At 48.2% G+C, this 16,562-nt stretch overlaps 2 protein-coding genes across 2 annotated transcripts; both read left to right on the forward strand.

Moving 5' to 3' along the window:
• Window positions 1–28: 28 nt before the first annotated feature.
• On the forward strand, window positions 29–12,109 carry myo1eb (myosin IEb). The gene is made up of 27 exons (XM_030103230.1): window positions 29–272; window positions 2,293–2,430; window positions 2,652–2,741; window positions 2,826–2,920; window positions 3,003–3,090; window positions 3,393–3,482; window positions 3,582–3,713; window positions 3,816–3,950; window positions 4,041–4,173; window positions 4,310–4,506; window positions 4,599–4,679; window positions 4,914–5,000; window positions 5,190–5,276; window positions 5,358–5,525; window positions 5,675–5,760; window positions 5,847–5,928; window positions 6,562–6,767; window positions 6,848–6,992; window positions 7,113–7,227; window positions 7,301–7,470; window positions 7,842–7,987; window positions 8,340–8,486; window positions 8,577–8,734; window positions 9,577–9,651; window positions 9,723–9,918; window positions 10,409–10,572; window positions 11,064–12,109. Exons 1-27 carry the CDS (start codon window positions 270–272, stop codon window positions 11,138–11,140), a joined length of 3,291 nt encoding a protein of 1,096 aa, XP_029959090.1. The 5' UTR covers window positions 29–269; the 3' UTR covers window positions 11,141–12,109.
• A 588-nt stretch (window positions 12,110–12,697) lies between these two features.
• Window positions 12,698–16,336, forward strand: prune (prune exopolyphosphatase). The gene is made up of 9 exons (XM_030103239.1): window positions 12,698–12,919; window positions 13,541–13,648; window positions 13,728–13,930; window positions 14,000–14,184; window positions 14,500–14,658; window positions 15,280–15,371; window positions 15,466–15,624; window positions 15,720–15,810; window positions 15,907–16,336. The coding sequence occupies exons 1-9, from the start codon at window positions 12,881–12,883 to the stop codon at window positions 16,137–16,139; spliced, it is 1,269 nt and encodes a 422-aa protein (XP_029959099.1). The 5' UTR covers window positions 12,698–12,880; the 3' UTR covers window positions 16,140–16,336.
• Window positions 16,337–16,562: the final 226 nt, after the last annotated feature.

Here is a 16,562-nt window from a genome sequence, read left to right on the forward strand (position 1 = left end):
CACGGGAGGAGGCCAAGCCTACCTGTCCACACCTGCAGGAGTCAGAGGGAGGAAAAAACAGGCAGGCAGAGGAATGCAGCTCTCAGCAACATTATCAGGATAAACCGAAACGGACCGGACCACACAGACCCGGAACAGGGCCCAGCAGACCCGGGTCAGCCCCGTCAGCCCGGGATCTACCCGGATCCACCTGGATCCACTGGGATCCACCTGAGACAGGACACTCCTGAACTTTTACCTGAAGCAGGAAGTGGAGCAGAGCTGCAGACATGGTGAGTAAAACTCCGATAAGAACAGCCCGGATGAAACCTCGTCCTCGTTCCTCCTCATTCCGGACCTGGTTCTAGTTCTGATCGTCCTGGTCCCTGCACTGATCCTGGTTTTGGTTCTGGAACTGGTTCTGAATATGTGCTGCTGTCTGGTTTCCTTTAAAACTAAACATGAAAATAAAGTGGAAACCAAAAAAAAAAAAACTTTTAAAAATAAAGATAAAGACAATGATGGTAAAATCAAGAATCAACAAATGTAGAAATTATACTGGGTGTCTGAACAATGGGCTACAAGTTTCAGAACAGCCCAATCTCTCTCTCTCTCTTTTTAATTTACGATCATTCTGCTGAATGTGTCATTTTTTTACTCTGAAATGAAAGTATGGAACAATTAAATAGCTTTGAGTTAAAAAGAAATCATGGAATCGATTTATAAACCAAAATGCATTCTGAACTGTTGACATTCAGTAGCCTGGTATAACAGCTGAACACACTTGTGACTTTCTTTCTCCAATAGAAATCAAATCTTTTTCAGAAAGTTCTTCCAGCTGCAGAAGTTTTTCACTCGTGTCCAGTTTGTCCCAGACCAGCTCTGTTTTGGCCGCTCCATGTTTTCAAGTTACCACCGTGTTCTTTCTTCATAATGCAGTTTGCACCACAGCCTGGAGTTCTGCTCTGAGTCATTACCTCGCTGTAGGATGAACCCGTGATCCTCTGGGCTCACGGAGGATGTTAAATGGCGCTGCAGAATGTGTCACGGCTGTTTTGGTCACAGTCACTGACCCTGGATCCAGAAAAACAGTCCCAGTTGATTTGAAATGTTGATTCACCAGTCCATTGTTCCAATACGACCAGTTCTGGTGCTTGAGGCTGTTGTCCTGAGCCGCCCGGCACCAAGCAGCTAACTTTAGGAGATGTGTTTTCTGATTCTGTAGTTGGGAAACTTTAGTTTACTGTCGGAAAGATTTCCTTTTTCAAGTGTTGTGATGGTCTGTCTCTGTTCCATTGTTATTTGGCTTTTTCTCACCATTCTTATGGCACCACATGGCTTTCTGCAGTACATGCTGCTGAGCTGATGTTCAGAGTGTGGCACTACATTCTGTTCCAACACTGCGATTAAGCAGACGGAGGGGTTGTAAGGAAAAGTTGGAACACCAGTAGGAGTTAGTAACTTTCAAGATGGGATCAACTTCCTTTGCTGCAGAACAGCTTAAAGTCTTGTTCGCTGAGAAGAAGCTTTTATTTAAAGTTCTTAAGTGTACCTCACCCCTAACCCTTCACTCCAAAGCTCTATTTCACGCCATCATCCCTATCAGCTATCCTCTAACCCCCATCACCCTTCATCAGGTCTCCTTCAGACCCCATCAGTACCATTTTACCTCCCATCAGCCCTCCTTCACTCAATCCCCCCATCATCCCCCCTTTAGCCCTATCCCTCCTCCTCATCCCTTCTTTAACCTCCCATCAGCCCTCCTTTACCCTTATCCCCCTTATCAGCCCTTCCTTAGGTACGCACACACACACACACGCACACACACGCACCGCCTGCCTCTGGGCGTGTCGAGGCGAACACGTTGAGGCGTCGCCACTTTTCAGGACAACAAGTACTCACAGGACTGAGGAATGCTGGGAATCCATTCACAGGCCTGGAGGAGCAGGACCTGAGACGTGGGACAACATTTTGGGGGTCCGGGACACATTTCAAGGGCTGAGACAAATTTTATGGGGGGCTGGGACACTTTTATACAATAAAAGAACACATCTACTTAAATCTAAATAAAAGACACATAAATATAACGACCGATTCACTAAATGATTGTTAAACAACCTGAGATAAAAAAAAAAAAACAATGAAAAATTGAAATTCAAAGTTCATTTGAACAATAGAAAAAGCTCCAGTTCTTTACTTACCTGAGGTAAATGACTTCAAACCAATGATTCTTGAGGTGATTGGGGTGGGCGGGGCTTACCCTGACAGGTGCGCTGCTGACCCGCCCTCACTCTCCATGTCCCGCCTCCTCAGGGCAGTAAGGAGCGCTACCATTGGCAGGCTCAGAATGTGAAGGTGAGCGGGGTGGACGACATGGTCCTGCTGTCCAAGATCAGCGAGGACGCCATCACCGACAACCTGAAGAAGAGATACATGGACGACTACATCTTTGTATCCTTGAGACCTCGAGTCCTGATAAAATAAATCATAATGTAAATAAATAACCAGAATGAAGCTACGAATGAACCAGAAATTTGCCACGACCAAATAATCTCTTGTTGAAGTGCTCCCTGTAGTGTTCCTGGTCCTGACCCTGGTCCAGGCCCTAGTCCTGCTCTGGGTTCTGGCCTTGGCCTTGGTCCTGGTTGTGGTCCTTAATCCCTATCTGTCAGACCTACATCGGTCCGGTCCTGATCTCAGTCAATCCGTTCAAGCAGCTGCCGTATTTCACTGACAGAGAAGTGGAGCTGTACCAGGGAGCGGTGAGACAAACAACTAACTAACAAACAAACAAACGCGCTAACAGACATGCTAACTAACAAACAAACATGCTGACAAACCTCCAGGCTCAGTACGAAAACCCGCCCCACATCTACGCTCTGGCCGACAACATGTACAGGAACATGATGATCGACAACGAGAACCAGTGTGTGATCATCAGGTAGGAGGAATCTAACACGAGACACCAGCAAGGCCACACATCTGGCTTCACTTCACTGCGTGTGTGTGTGTGTGTGTTTCAGTGGAGAAAGTGGAGCAGGGAAAACTGTTGCTGCTAAATACATCATGAGCTACGTGTCCAAAGTGTCTGGAGGAGGAGAAAAAGTCCAGGTCAGTGCTCACAGTAAGCTGAGGTAATTATATCTGTGAAACACGTTCTAAGTCAATCCAAGATTCTTCTCGGATTGAAACTCACACAAGTGAGAAGATCTGTTAAGAGAAATCAAGTAATGGTTAAAGATTTAAAAGCAATTCAAAGAAAATCAAGCATAGAAAAAGTCTTTATTAAAGACATCAGGAGACACAGCGAGCTGCAGGTTCTAAAGAACTCGGAATCGCAGCTGTCCTGCAGGTTTCGGGGTTTGTTCTAAATATCTGAAGAGTTAATATTAAATGAAAACTTTTCTGTGCAGCACGTCAAAGACATCATCCTCCAGTCCAACCCGCTCCTCGAGGCGTTCGGGAACGCCAAAACTGTCCGAAACAACAACTCCAGCAGATTTGTGAGCACAAATACACACAAAACACACACAAGATGCACTGGACATGTGAGCACTCTGTCCCTCTATCCTCCTTTCTCCCTTCTGTCCGTCGTCCACCAGGGGAAATACTTTGAGATCCAGTTCAGTCGGGGAGGAGCCCCGGATGGAGGAAAAATCTCAAACTTTTTACTTGAGAAGAGTCGAGTTGTGTCCCAAAACCCTGGAGAGAGGAACTTCCACATCTACTACCAGGTACTGCAGAAAGGAACTGCCACTACCTGGTACTTCCACATGCTGATGCCTGTGTCGGGATCAGATGACTTGATGTGTGACCTCTGTGACCTCTAACCTCAGCTACTGGGCGGGGCCAGTGGAGAACAGAAGGAGAACCTTGGGGTCACGACACCTGACTATTACAGCTACCTCAACCAATCAGGAACCTTCACAGTGGAGGATGTGGATGACACCAAGGAGTTCGCTGATACTCTGGTACGGACCGTCTGTCTGGAGCTGTGTGGCCAGTGTGTGTGCCTGCAGGGGCCAATGTGTGTACCTGTGTGTACCTGTGTGTACCTGCAGGCGGCGATGTCCGTGGTGGGTCTGTCGATGGAGGAGCAGGATTCTGTTCTTCAGATTGTTGCAGGGATTCTGCATCTGGGAAACATCAACTTCAGAGAAGAGAACAACTACGCCGTGGTGGAGAGCCAGGACTGTAAGTACAGCAGACATCATTCAGACGACTGAAGACAGGCCCCACTTTACCGCCAACAAATACTCCAACTGATTAGACAACAAATAAGATGCCGCGTCCCTCTCTGTCCCTCCCCACCCCGCCTCTTCGTCTCCAGTCCTGGCCTTCCCGGCCTACCTGTTGGGGATCCCTCAGGACAGTCTGTGCAGTAAGCTGACCAGCAGGGTGATGGACAGCCGGTGGGGAGGGAAGACCGAGTCCATCGCAGTGACGCTGAACACGGAGCAGGCCTGTTTCACCCGGGACGCCCTGTCCAAGGCGCTGTACACCCGACTCTTCGACTTCCTGGTCCACGTCAGTCCTCCACTGCACGACATGTCCACTTCTGCTGCTGTTTTTGTGTGTGTGTGTGTGTGGCTCACTGTGTGCGTGTGTGTGTCCTCCAGAGCATCAACAGAGCCATGCAGAAGGACCAGGAGGAGCTCAACGTGGGAGTCCTCGATATCTACGGCTTTGAGATCTTCCAGGTACACATAGAGACACACACTTCCCTGGAGTGACCTCCAGAGAGATTTCTTCCCCCAGCTGGTAGAAACAGAGACCGACTGATCTGTAATTTCACCACATCATGTTGAGGCAGACTGATGCATGAACAGAGGGTACAAGATAAAAGAGTCACTTTGTGGACATGGGGGAACATTGTCCAGAGTGTCTATCATGTTGTCACAGTAACAAACAGCTGTTTGACTTTTTGTTTTCAGCAAAATGGCTTTGAGCAGTTCTGCATCAACTTCGTCAACGAAAAGCTCCAGCAGATCTTCATCGAGCTGACTCTGAAGGCCGAGCAGGTGACACGGAGTGCTGGAACGGAACAGACCACGTTGATCATCTTCACATATCCAACCTGATGTTTGCAGTTTTGTTGACAGCAATCTGAGAAATTTGAAAGAGAAATTGTTTGACCTCAAATTCGAAGTGTAAAGCTGTGTGTTAAGCCGAGTTACTCCAGAGTATCAACAGCTTGTTGGTGTCTGCAGGAGGAATATGTTCACGAGGGAATCAGCTGGACTCCCATCGACTACTTCAACAACAAGGTGGTCTGTGATCTGATCGAGTCCAAGCTGGTGAGTCAGTCGCAGAGCTCGAGTGGGCGCTGATGGGAACCCAGAACACCTCCAACCGTCCATCTGCACTGCGGTTCCCAGAATCCTCCTGGGATCATGAGCATCCTGGACGATGTTTGCGCGACGATGCACGCCAAAGGTGAGGGGGCGGATCAGACGCTGCTGCAGAAGCTGCAGGGGCAGGTGGGATCCCACGAACACTTCAGCAGCTGGAACAGAGGATTCATCGTGCACCACTACGCTGGCAAGGTACACGGGAGAAACCAGCCTGGATCACATCTGTACAACATCAGTAACACATCTGCAACACACCTTTATCGTGCCATAAACACCTCTGTTTTCCTGCCTGTAACACACCTGTAATCTTCCTAAAGCCATCCGTGTGTGTGTGTGTCTAGGTGTCGTATGATGCGAATGGGTTTTGTGAGCGGAACAGAGATGTGTTGTTTAACGACATCATCGAGCTGATGCAGGGCAGCGAGTTGTAAGTAGTGTGTGTGAGTAGGCGTCTTCTGTGTTTCTTTGTGTGTCTTCTTTCTGCCGTAAAATGCGTGCTGTGTGTGCGGTTAGTCCATTCATCAGGGCTCTGTTCCCTGAGAACCTGGAGGCGGAGAAGCGAGGGCGACCGTCGACGGCGAGCATTAAGATCAAGGTGAGAAAGTTCATGCGATGCCGGGACTCGGACGTTCTCTTGCTCTGCAGTGGGTGTTCTGAGGTTCTTCTGTCTGGCATGTGTTCATCACTTAAGTTCGAGAAAAACAACACAAAAAAATCCCAAGGCACAGCGAAATTAAAAGTGATCATTCATCACAAACCCTGTCATGGTCACAGTCCTGTTCTCTCACTGTGGTTCTACCAGAGAGGCTCCCTGTTGTTCTCCGCTGGTGTTTCTCTGTCCTGACTCTTTTCTAATCTTCTTTCTGTGGTTTCCTGGCTATAAATTAAACTAATCATACCTTATTAATCCCCTTAGGGAAATTCCTTTTTTCCGCCTTCACCCATCCTGATTGCAGGATGCGGTGGACCGCTGCGGGGAGCTGATGGCGGTCCCACAGTGGCGACCTGTCTGCTGTGATATTCAAACCTGCAAACTTCAAACCTCAGGTCCGCTTCTCCAGCCTCTATGCCACCACTGGACAAAAATATAGTTCTCTCTGCCCTGTTGTTGGCTGTGGTTTTCTGATGGGTCTCTGGGGTTCTGATCGTGGTTGTCGGGTGATGGTTCCATGACTGTGGTTGTGTGATTCTGTCCATCTGACATTCTTACTTTCTGGTCGGTCTGCAGAAACAAGCCAACTCTCTGGTGCAGACCCTGATGAAGTGCACCCCCCACTACATCCGCTGCATCAAGCCCAACGAGACCAAACGCCCCCGGGACTGGGAGGAGAACCGGGTCAAGCATCAGGTGGAGTACCTTGGCCTGCGCGAGAACATCCGGGTACGCCGAGCCGGGTATGCCTACAGACGAGTCTTCAACAAGTTCCTGCACAGGTCAGAGGTCGAAGTCCAGCTCAGAAACAGACATCGGTCTTGCCGCTTCGGAAACGCTGACAGATGCTGTTCTCGTGCAGGTACGCCATCCTGACCAAGGAGAGCTGGCCCCAGTGGAGGGGCGAGGAGCGTCAGGGAGTTCTGCACCTCCTCAGGTCCGTCCACATGGACCAGGATCAGTTTCAGCTGGGAAAGAGCAAAATCTTCATTAAAGCTCCAGAGTCGGTACGATCCGCTGAGGCATTGCAGTGTGATGAGCTGTCCACCAAGACACAGACTGGACACTGACAGACGGACAGACGGACTGGACACTGACAGACACACTGCTGTCTCTCCTGTGTGCAGCTCTTCCTGCTGGAGGAGATGAGGGAGAGGAAGTTTAACGGGTATGCGCGGGTCATCCAGAAGGCGTGGCGTAAACACATTGCTGTTCGCAAGTACGTGAAGATGAGGGAGGAAGGTGAGACTGGTCTTCATCCCCAGAGACGTCTCCATCCCGGTCAGTGTCTCCAAGCATCTGCTGTCTCTTCCAGCCTCCGACGTCCTGCTCAACAAGAAGGAGCGCCGCAGGAACAGCATCAACCGGAACTTCGTGGGCGACTACATCGGAACCGACCACCATCCTGAGATCCGGCGGTTCGTTAACCGCAGAGAAAGGATTGATTTTGCCGACGTGGTGGTCAAATATGATCGAAGATTCAGAGTAAGAACCTGGACCCCCCTCTCATTAAGGATCTGGTTCTCCCAGAGGAGATCAGGCCCAGGAGGCTGACCCACACCTACCAGGCAACACAATGTGGATTCACACCGGCACCTTCTTTCACTTCACACAGCTATGTTTCACCTTACTAACTTCAGACTGATGGCTTTTAGACTTGTCATTTCCACAATGACCAAGGATGGTCAAATCTGACCAGGGACTAGAACAAGAGTTAATACAAGAATTACAACCCAAGAAAAAAGAGAACCAAACAGCTCTCTAATGGTGGTATGGTCAAACTGACTCAGACAGTGAGAACAGTCACTCAAATCAAAGATTTTAACTGCAGCTACACTGTTTTTCTTGTTCCTCAGCCGGTGAAGCGGGACCTCATCCTGACCTCCAAGTTCCTCTACATGATCGGCCGGGAGAAGGTGAAACAAGGTCCAGAAAAGGGTCAGATTCAGGAAGTCCTGAAAAGGCAGATCGAGATCAAGAAGATCCAGTCTGTTTCCATGAGGTACAACACCAGGACCCGCACTGAGTCTACAGCTAGAACCAGCAGAATGAACAAATGATATATAAACCCAGAGCTTAGAAAGAGAACTGGATCCACTGTGACAGTAAACTCATTACAATGATTGTAGTCCTCAAAGGACTATTGGACTTATTCAGGTTCTGAAAACATTTCATCTGACAAGCTTCATGTCCTCTCACGGCTCGCTACTGGGTCAGATATTGAAAATGGTTCTGCCAAAGAAAGCAAAGAAAGTCTGGTCCTTTTGAAGCAGAGATTTCCCAGATTTTTGACCAGGCTCTCATGCTGTCCCTCTGTCTCTCTCTGTCTCGTTCTGTCTCTGTTTGCCGCTCAGCACTCTGCAGGATGACTTCTTTATCGTCCACGAGGAAGAGTACGACAGCGTTCTTCAGAGCGTTTTTAAGACAGAGTTTCTCAGTCTGCTGGTGAAACGTTATCAGGAGAAGACGGACAAACAACTGCCCCTCAAATTCAACAACCTGTGAGTCGAGGGACAGCACCTCTGTTCGTGTCCGTCTCGTTCAGCCAGATTGTTGACCCGTCGGTGTCGATCTGCCCTCTCCTCCTGCAGTCTGGAGTTTAAGGTGAAGAAAGAGGGCTGGGGTCCGTTCACTTCCTCGGGATCCAGACAGATCCAGTTCCAAGTGGGTCAGGGAGACGAGGCGGTCCTGAAGCCCAGTGGAAAAGTCCTGCAGGTCTCCATCGGACCGGGCCTGCCCAAGAACTCCCGTAAGTTTCCTCCTGTTATCTCTTGGTAATCACATCACTTCCTGGTTCACTTGGTCGCAGCGTGGAGCCGTGCAGCTGCTCTTCTCACTACTGCCTCATTTGTTGGAGTCTTCACAGCTAAAAGTGAATTTTGATCCTATGATGTTAAACGTAGCTTGGTCATTACAAGCACCAGCTTTACCCATCCTCAGCCTCTTTTCACTATTTGAATTCATTTGCTAGCATAGCTTAGCATTAACTTCCCGGCTAGCGTCAGATGCTAATGTAGCCCACAGAGCAAGTGCAGGTCTTTCTGTTAGTGGTTCTCCTGCATGTCCTGAGCAGCCGGGACACAGGAAGCATAGTTTTCAGTTTCTGTTTAATAAAGCTTAGAGTTAGATGGGTTTCAGGCCACCCTGGACCGTTTTCTGTTGAAGCTGCTACAGGTTAGGGCTGCTGGGACACTCTTTCTCACTCACCATGTTTCACTGTTGCATTTCACTAACATATCTCCAGTAGTCAGTCTCTCTCTCTCTCGCTCTCTCTCGCTCTCTCTCTCTCTCTCTCTCTCTCTCTCTCTCTCTCTCCTCTTCTTCTTCTACCTCCATGCAGGATCTCTAATGGTGCAACTGGAAGCCTCGTATCCCCCATCCCTACCCCTTACCTCAATCAGCATCTCAATCCCTCTGCAAAGTCTCTCTGTCCTATCTTTTTCTCTCCTTCTGACCCTGAACCTCCACTGTGCCTTGAAATGACTGTGTAGTATTTGGCACTATGCAAATTTTGAAATAAATTTGTGTGATTTGTTCTGCCCCTTCTGTTCCCTGTTGTGTCCTCTCACTCACCTCCTCTCTGCCCTGCAGGACCCACCAGGAGAGACACCCGGAAGAGCCGCCAAATGGGGGGCCACGCTCCTCCCAGCGGGCACCACAGCTCCGGTGAACTTTGCTTCGGGTGTACGTTCTCTTCCGTCTGAGCACAAGAACTCAATTTTCCTTCTGTGTCATAGGTGCTCGCTCCAGGGGGGGCAGAGCTCCCAGCCGGGGCGGGGGCGCCCCCTCCTCCAGAGGCTCGCTGCTGAGGCAGCAGTCCAGCATGGAGCAGCCCACCCTGCCCCGCCTCCACAACCAGCAGCGGTCTTCCAACCGGGGTCCCCAGCACAGCGACATGGGCTTCATGAGCGTTCCAGAGCAGGGCGCCGCAGGGTGAGGCCCGCAGAGGGGAAAAAGCTCATCAGTCACTCTGATTCACAGAGCGATGACCTTTAAGAACAGTTTTTGCCACTTTCCACCAAATAAAATTCAAAACACACAAAATATGTTCCACCTTTAAAAATAAGATAAAGCAACTGGAAAAATACTTTCACTGTGATTACAAAAATACATCTTGTGGCATTTTTGAAGTTTCACCTGGATAATTTAAAAATGTTTTCACATAAAAGAAGAGAATCTATTCATCAATTAGAAGAACAACACAACTTTAAGAACATGTGGGAAACAGCTTTGTGTGAAAGTCAGCCGCACCCAGTCCGGGGAATGCAACAAACTCCTGTCAGCATTGACGTGTTTACAGTGTAACCAGTTTAACCAGTTAAAGCAAAACTAGTGACCCGCTGATCACGACCACCGGCACTGACCGCTAGTCGACATCCTCACCCGGGTCCCGATGATGGTAATCCCTGCTCCCCGTCCGCAGAATGCACCGGCGGCGGTCGAAGGAGGTGAAGCCTGTTCCTGGAGCGGGTCGACCCAAACCGAAGCCCCGGAGTCCTCAGTGCAGAGCTTTGTACGCCTACGATGCCCAGGACACAGACGAGCTGAGCTTCAATGCTGACGACGTCATTGAAATCATCAGCGAAGGTACTCACCACGAACACTGCACATCACAGTAATAACTACCAATAATGTACCATCAAGTACCCCAGGTACTGCAAATACGTGTGTACTAATGCAGAAACATCTAATTTTTCTTTTAAAATTGCTGCAACTGCTTGTACTAACAGCAATTCTAAAATTATTAATATGCTTACACTGTAACTATTTTACCATAGAGGACACAGCCTGCTGCTGATGCTGCTGATGGTACGACCTGTACTGATGGAGCAGTATGGTCCTTTGACTGTTGATTCTGCTTTGACTGTAGCTCTGTGGATACTGAGGCTTTGTTACTGTCGCGACTCTCTAAATTCTGCAGTTACACCTTTGAAGCAAAAGGGGGCAGTGTGGTTGTTGTTGCACTTGGTGGGTTCTAAACTGGACATGGCGCCGCTGAATACATGATCTCCATGACTCGGATAGATCTGACTGCTGCACCTCCTCAGTGTTTGAAGCTGTCCTCTCTGTCCCTGCAGATCCGTCCGGTTGGTGGTTCGGCCGGCTGCGCGGCAGAGAGGGAATGTTCCCTGGAAACTACGTGGAGAAGATCTGATGTCAGGTCACAGGGACATTCGACTGTACGCCAGTTTATGAGGACGCAGGCTACAGCCAGGCTACGGTGTCCTCAGGCGTACCATAACCCAGCGTGCTGAATCCAGCCAGAGTCCTCCAGTGCGCTGTAAACCAGAGCGGTCTAGTGGGGTGTTCCTGTAAACCAGTGTTAGGGTTCAGTCTGTGACCATCTCGGTTATCCCCTCATCAGGTCTGAGTTCAGAGCCACAGTGTGCGCTGCAGAACCAAGAGCTGACAGAGACCCAGAGATGGACACAAACTGAATTCTCTGAGCAGAAACAAGTCGACTGAATGTCAAAAACTTTTTCACATCTGATGACAAACATGAAACAAAAGTGATTATTAAAAGAGTTTTAAGAAAAGAAATCATGTCTCTTTTTGGGGGAGGGGGCAGACAGGGACATTCCTTGGGGAAATCTGAAGTTCACAGGTTTGAATCCCATAGCTGGCTGTTTTCTAATGGAGTCCCTGAGGAAGACTTTTGATGACTGCTTCCCTGGTGCAGCACCGTGGCAACCGCAGCCTCGTATCTATACTTAAATTTAACTATGAATATGATGGGCTGAAAGCAGAAAAGCAAGCCCCCCAAGGGGAGACTGATCTTTTTCCTGTGTTTTTTGTATCACTTCATGTTTTTCCTGTTAGGAGTGTAATTTTAAATTTTTAAATATACATTTCTGTCATGATTTTTTTTCTCTGTTTACATTCCTTATAAGAGCATGCTCAGTATTGTTCTTCTATGAAACTTTACTTAATTTTATTATTCCCATTTTTTAAATTGTTTATCTAATTTTCAGTCAAATTTGCTGTTTTCAATTATTGGTTATTCTCTGATTTGAAGTTAAGATTGTTTCAGGTCTGGTTTAAAAAATTCTTTTGAATTTTTATCATTTTATAAAAAATTATCTTGTCCATCCAGAGATTTTTGATTCATCTTTCCATTGTGTCCTCTCTTTTTCTTTTAATCTGTCACTTTCTTTTATCATCTCGCGCTTTTTGATGCTCTTGACATGAACTGATTATGTTCCTGCACGTGGCTCTCCATTGAATTGGCCTGCATTGAACTACATTACCCACAGTTCCACTCTCCTGTGGAGGCATGTTACCTTCAAAGACTACAGGAAATATGACTTATGGTCACATTAATCGATTCTGGGAGTTCCCGAAAAAATACTTTAAATGTTTTTCATTCTTCTTCTCACATTTAAAATCAGAGTTGTAACTGATTCTCGGATTAATTATAATTTCGTGTCATTCGATTCTTCTTGATCATTGTGCCTTTGCGACTCAGCAGTTTGAAAATACAACATAAGTAAATGACCACAGTGATGTACAAACTGTGCCAAAAACTGAAGGACATAATAATCAAAGTAAAATGTTTCACTTTCAGTTAAGGATTGATTGGCCTATATTTTTACTAGTTGAAATGAGACTGTATTTTAGGAGGCCCTCCTCTAAACATCACCCCGCCTGCACTCTTCCGACCCGTAGCTGTGAGTTTGTCTTCTTGTTTCCGAGCTTTAGTCATGTCCTTGAAGGCGTCCTGACCTTTCACCCGCTCAGCACCAGCAGTGGACCGACGGTGTGACTGTTAACGGACCGACTGTTGACCGCTCGCCCGCCGCCGGTCTGCCGCCGGGGCCGCCCGCGACCGAGTCCACTGGCTCCGTGAAACCGGGCCGAGCAGCGGCGGCTAGCGGCTAACGGCTAACGGCAGGAGATGGAGGAGTTTCTGACGAGCTGCCAGCAGGCCGTGAAGGTAACACACACACACACACACACACACACACACACACACACACACACACACACACACACACACACACGGTTAGCCCGTTAGCACGTGAGTGTGGTTCGCTCTGCGGCCTGCAGGAGGCGGCATGAGCGTGTAGATAAACGTAAAACAGCCTAATTTAAAGATGAATATACAACACAAACCAAAACGTTATCATAACAATGCGAAGGCTGATACTCAGTTACTTTCTCAGGCCCCGTTTGCACGATCACGTTTTCAAGTGAAAACCTGGGTGTCTGTTTACATAATGATGATGCTAGGAGTCAATAATAATGAAACTGTATGGCACTGCAATGGTAGTAGCCCCCTCTGCCCATGCCAGAAGGATTCATTTATAATAGTAGGCTAGTGCTTTTCATACTTCAATAAAGTGCACCTTTGCTTTAGTATCATGTGGATAATTTCTGGAGACATATTTTGATTCTCCAAAATGACCCGTACTGAGTGAGGCAAAACCAAATAAGAAAGCCAATTTAACAGACCTTCAGTGTTTGCAGCGTACTGTTCTTTGTGTATTTTGTACATTTTGGTCTCATGTGTTTCTCATAAGATGGTTTTTACCTTGGTGCTGTCTCTGTCCCTTAGACCGGCTCGGACAAGGACTCTCCCGGATTCCATGTGGTTCTGGGGAACGAGGCATGCGACCTGGACTCCATGGTGTCTGCTCTGGTCTATGCATACTTCCTGTTTAAGGTGGGTGTTTGTTCAGTCATTAGCCTGATGGCCTTCGGTGAGACCTCATTTGTGACCTCTCTTCTTCTATCTCGGTCAGACTGCACCTGGCGATGCGTTCGCTGTCCCTCTGCTGAACATCCGTCAGTCTGAGCTGCTGCTGCGCTCTGACAACCTCTTCTTGCTGCGCCAGACCGGCCTGTCCCCGGACCTTCTCACCTTCAGGGACCAGCTGGATCTGCAAGCACTGCACCGGGCTGGCCGCCTCCGCCTGACACTGGTTGACCACAACGTTCTACCCAGGTAACCACACACACCGGTTTGTGTACCCTCACACACCTGTACAGGAAAACATACTCCTCTCCCCTGCAGTTCAGACCATGACCTGGAGGGGGCGGTGGTGGAGGTGATCGACCACCACCTGCTGGAGCGGGAGACCTCCCCATCCTGCCCTGTTACCGTGGAGATGGTGGGTTCCTGCGCTACCTTAGTAACAGAACGTATCATCCAGAAAGCGCCACATATCCTGACCCAGCAACTCGCACAGCTGCTCTACGGTACACACACACACACACACACACACACACACACACACACACACACACACACACACACACACACACCCAAACACAGTTACACGGCACCCCAAGACCTGTCTGGGCACTTTAGTGGTCTCATTAACACACAAGGGTTTTAGATAAAAATGACATACAGAGCACCCACTGCCATCTCAGCACTTCACTTTTCCCACAGTTTCTTACGTTATGGTCTGAACCCAAAATTGATTAAATTATTTTTCCCTGAAATTTATTCTCAGAGTACCCCATAATGACATTGTGTCTTTCCGTCTCTTTGTCTCTCTCTGTGTGTAGCTGCGGTGGTGCTGGACTGTGTCAACATGTCCCCTGCTGCAGGTAAGGTTACAGGTAAAGACAGTCAGTATGCAGCAGCGTTGGAGTCGCGGTTCCCTGCTCTGCCTCCGAGAGGCGCTCTGTTCAACGCACTGCAGAACGCCAAGTTCGACGTGTCAGGTGAGTTTGAACCATAGATTGTATATAAATTGACAGACCTTTCGTGACGTCACCCATAGAGTTCCCAACCGCCGTTCTGAAGACTTTACCTAGTCCAGCAGGACGTCTCCACATTGAATATTTGAAACCGGATGTAAATCTGATTGGTCCCGCCCGTCACGTGACCGCATCACGTGGACAGAGGAGGTGCTGTGATAGGGCGATTTATGCAAAACTTTAGCTCGTAATATAAAATCAACAGATGATTTATGTGAAAATCAGAGTCTGGTGAAGACAGCACGGTTATAGAAACTAGTGATAGAGACCAAAATATGTTCTGAAACCGGGCGCTTTGTATGTTTATTTGCACACTGAAAATTGGCATTTTTGAATGGGTTCCAATGGGACCGGGTCTCTTTTTGAAACCAGTATCATCGCCCCCTGCTGGAATCTCTCCGGAATTACAGCTTTTTTGCACTTCCGCATTGTCTTCATGTTTTATGAGTGGAGGTTGGCGCCTGGTTTGAACCTGCTGTATTCATCCTGTCCTTTACAGTACTATCTAACAGTTTATGTTTGTAGTTTTCAAGTGTTTATGTTGAAGTATATAAAGTACATAATTTCCATATTTTTCATTCTCAGGTCTCAACACTGAACAGATGTTACTAAAAGACATGAAAGCTGTTTCAGGAAGTTTGAATCTCGCCATCTCAGTTCTCTACATCACCCTGGAGGTCAGTGAGTACCTATACACACTAAATTAGTACATTGTGCTGTCCAGTGTGTGGGCCAGTGTGTGGTACACTGTGTGTGGTGTGTGTGAGACAGGACTTCCTGCAGAGGGAGGGGTTGGAGGCGGAGCTTTCTTCCTTCTGTCAGAAGCTTGGATTTGATTTGCTGCTGCTGATGACAATCTCTTTCACTGAGAGCAAAGAGCCAGTCAGAGAGCTGGCTGTGTTCAGCCACAGTGCCCCCTACAGGCAGCAGGTACACACCCTCTTCTCCTCACTCCTGTCACTCAAGCATGGCGTCGTCATGGCAACAGTGTCCAACAGTGTCCAACAGTGTCCTCCTTTCCCCAGGTGAGCCAGTACCTGGAGCAGGCCCGAAGCCCCGCTCTCAACCTCAGTCCGATCAGCAGCCCGCATCCTTCCATCTCAGCCTATCAGCAGGGTGAGGCGCAACATATCCACCCTCGCTGTCCTCCACCCTCACTGTCCGCCACCCTCACCCCTCCCCTAGTCGCTGACCCTCACGCTCTCATTCCAGGTAACACACTGGCATCCCGTAAGAAGCTCCTCCCCTTGGTGAAGGACTTTCTAAAGGAGCAGTGTGGAGGCGGTCGCCATGGCAACATGGAGGATGAGGATGAGGAGGAGTGTAAAGTACCGCCGACCCCGATGAACAGTCTGGTGGACGGATGTCCTCTAGACGAAGGTCTGCCTCACATCAGTGCTCAGGACCTGGAGGACAAGTTCAGCAGGATGTCCTCTGACCTCTGAACTGTTAAGCATTGACACCATGGTCACCATGGAGACGGGCACTGAAGAATCCGGATCCTCATCCGATACATGAAGAACCACCAGTTCCAGAACCATCAGACTCAAAACCATGAAACAGAATCTGTTACAGATCTGTTAAACATTAAGGCCTGGACTGCTGGTTGGTTTGAAGTGTACCTTCAAAATAAATGTTTCCAAAGATGTTTTACTCTTTATCTCTAATTATTTCACTGGATCGGAACCAGAAGCAACCATCATGAATTAGCATTTGTTTCTAAACTACGAGCAATCACATGGCATCAACATTTTAGAGCTCTTATTGTGAAAGGCATTTTATTTTGTTTCACTTGATCCATTACATTGTGCCAACCTGCTTTATTACCTGTCTTGGGTTTTTCAACAGATCATGTTTTAATATGGAAA

This window comes from Salarias fasciatus, chromosome 11 (assembly GCF_902148845.1).
Source record: "Salarias fasciatus chromosome 11, fSalaFa1.1, whole genome shotgun sequence".
Taxonomy (NCBI): Eukaryota; Metazoa; Chordata; class Actinopteri; order Blenniiformes; family Blenniidae; genus Salarias; species Salarias fasciatus.

Coding starts and splice junctions, on each gene's coding strand:
- myo1eb (XM_030103230.1), top strand. Junction 3,091..3,392: donor GAGGAGGAGAAAAAGTCCAG/GTCAGTGCTCAC, acceptor TTTTCTGTGCAG/CACGTCAAAGACATCATCCT. Junction 5,929..6,561: donor CGGCGAGCATTAAGATCAAG/GTGAGAAAGTTC, acceptor GTCGGTCTGCAG/AAACAAGCCAACTCTCTGGT.
- prune (XM_030103239.1), top strand. CDS start 12,881: ATGGAGGAGTTTCTGACGAGCTGCCAGCAGGCCGTGAAG. Junction 14,185..14,499: donor ACTCGCACAGCTGCTCTACG/GTACACACACAC, acceptor CTCTGTGTGTAG/CTGCGGTGGTGCTGGACTGT. Junction 15,625..15,719: donor GTGCCCCCTACAGGCAGCAG/GTACACACCCTC, acceptor TCCTTTCCCCAG/GTGAGCCAGTACCTGGAGCA.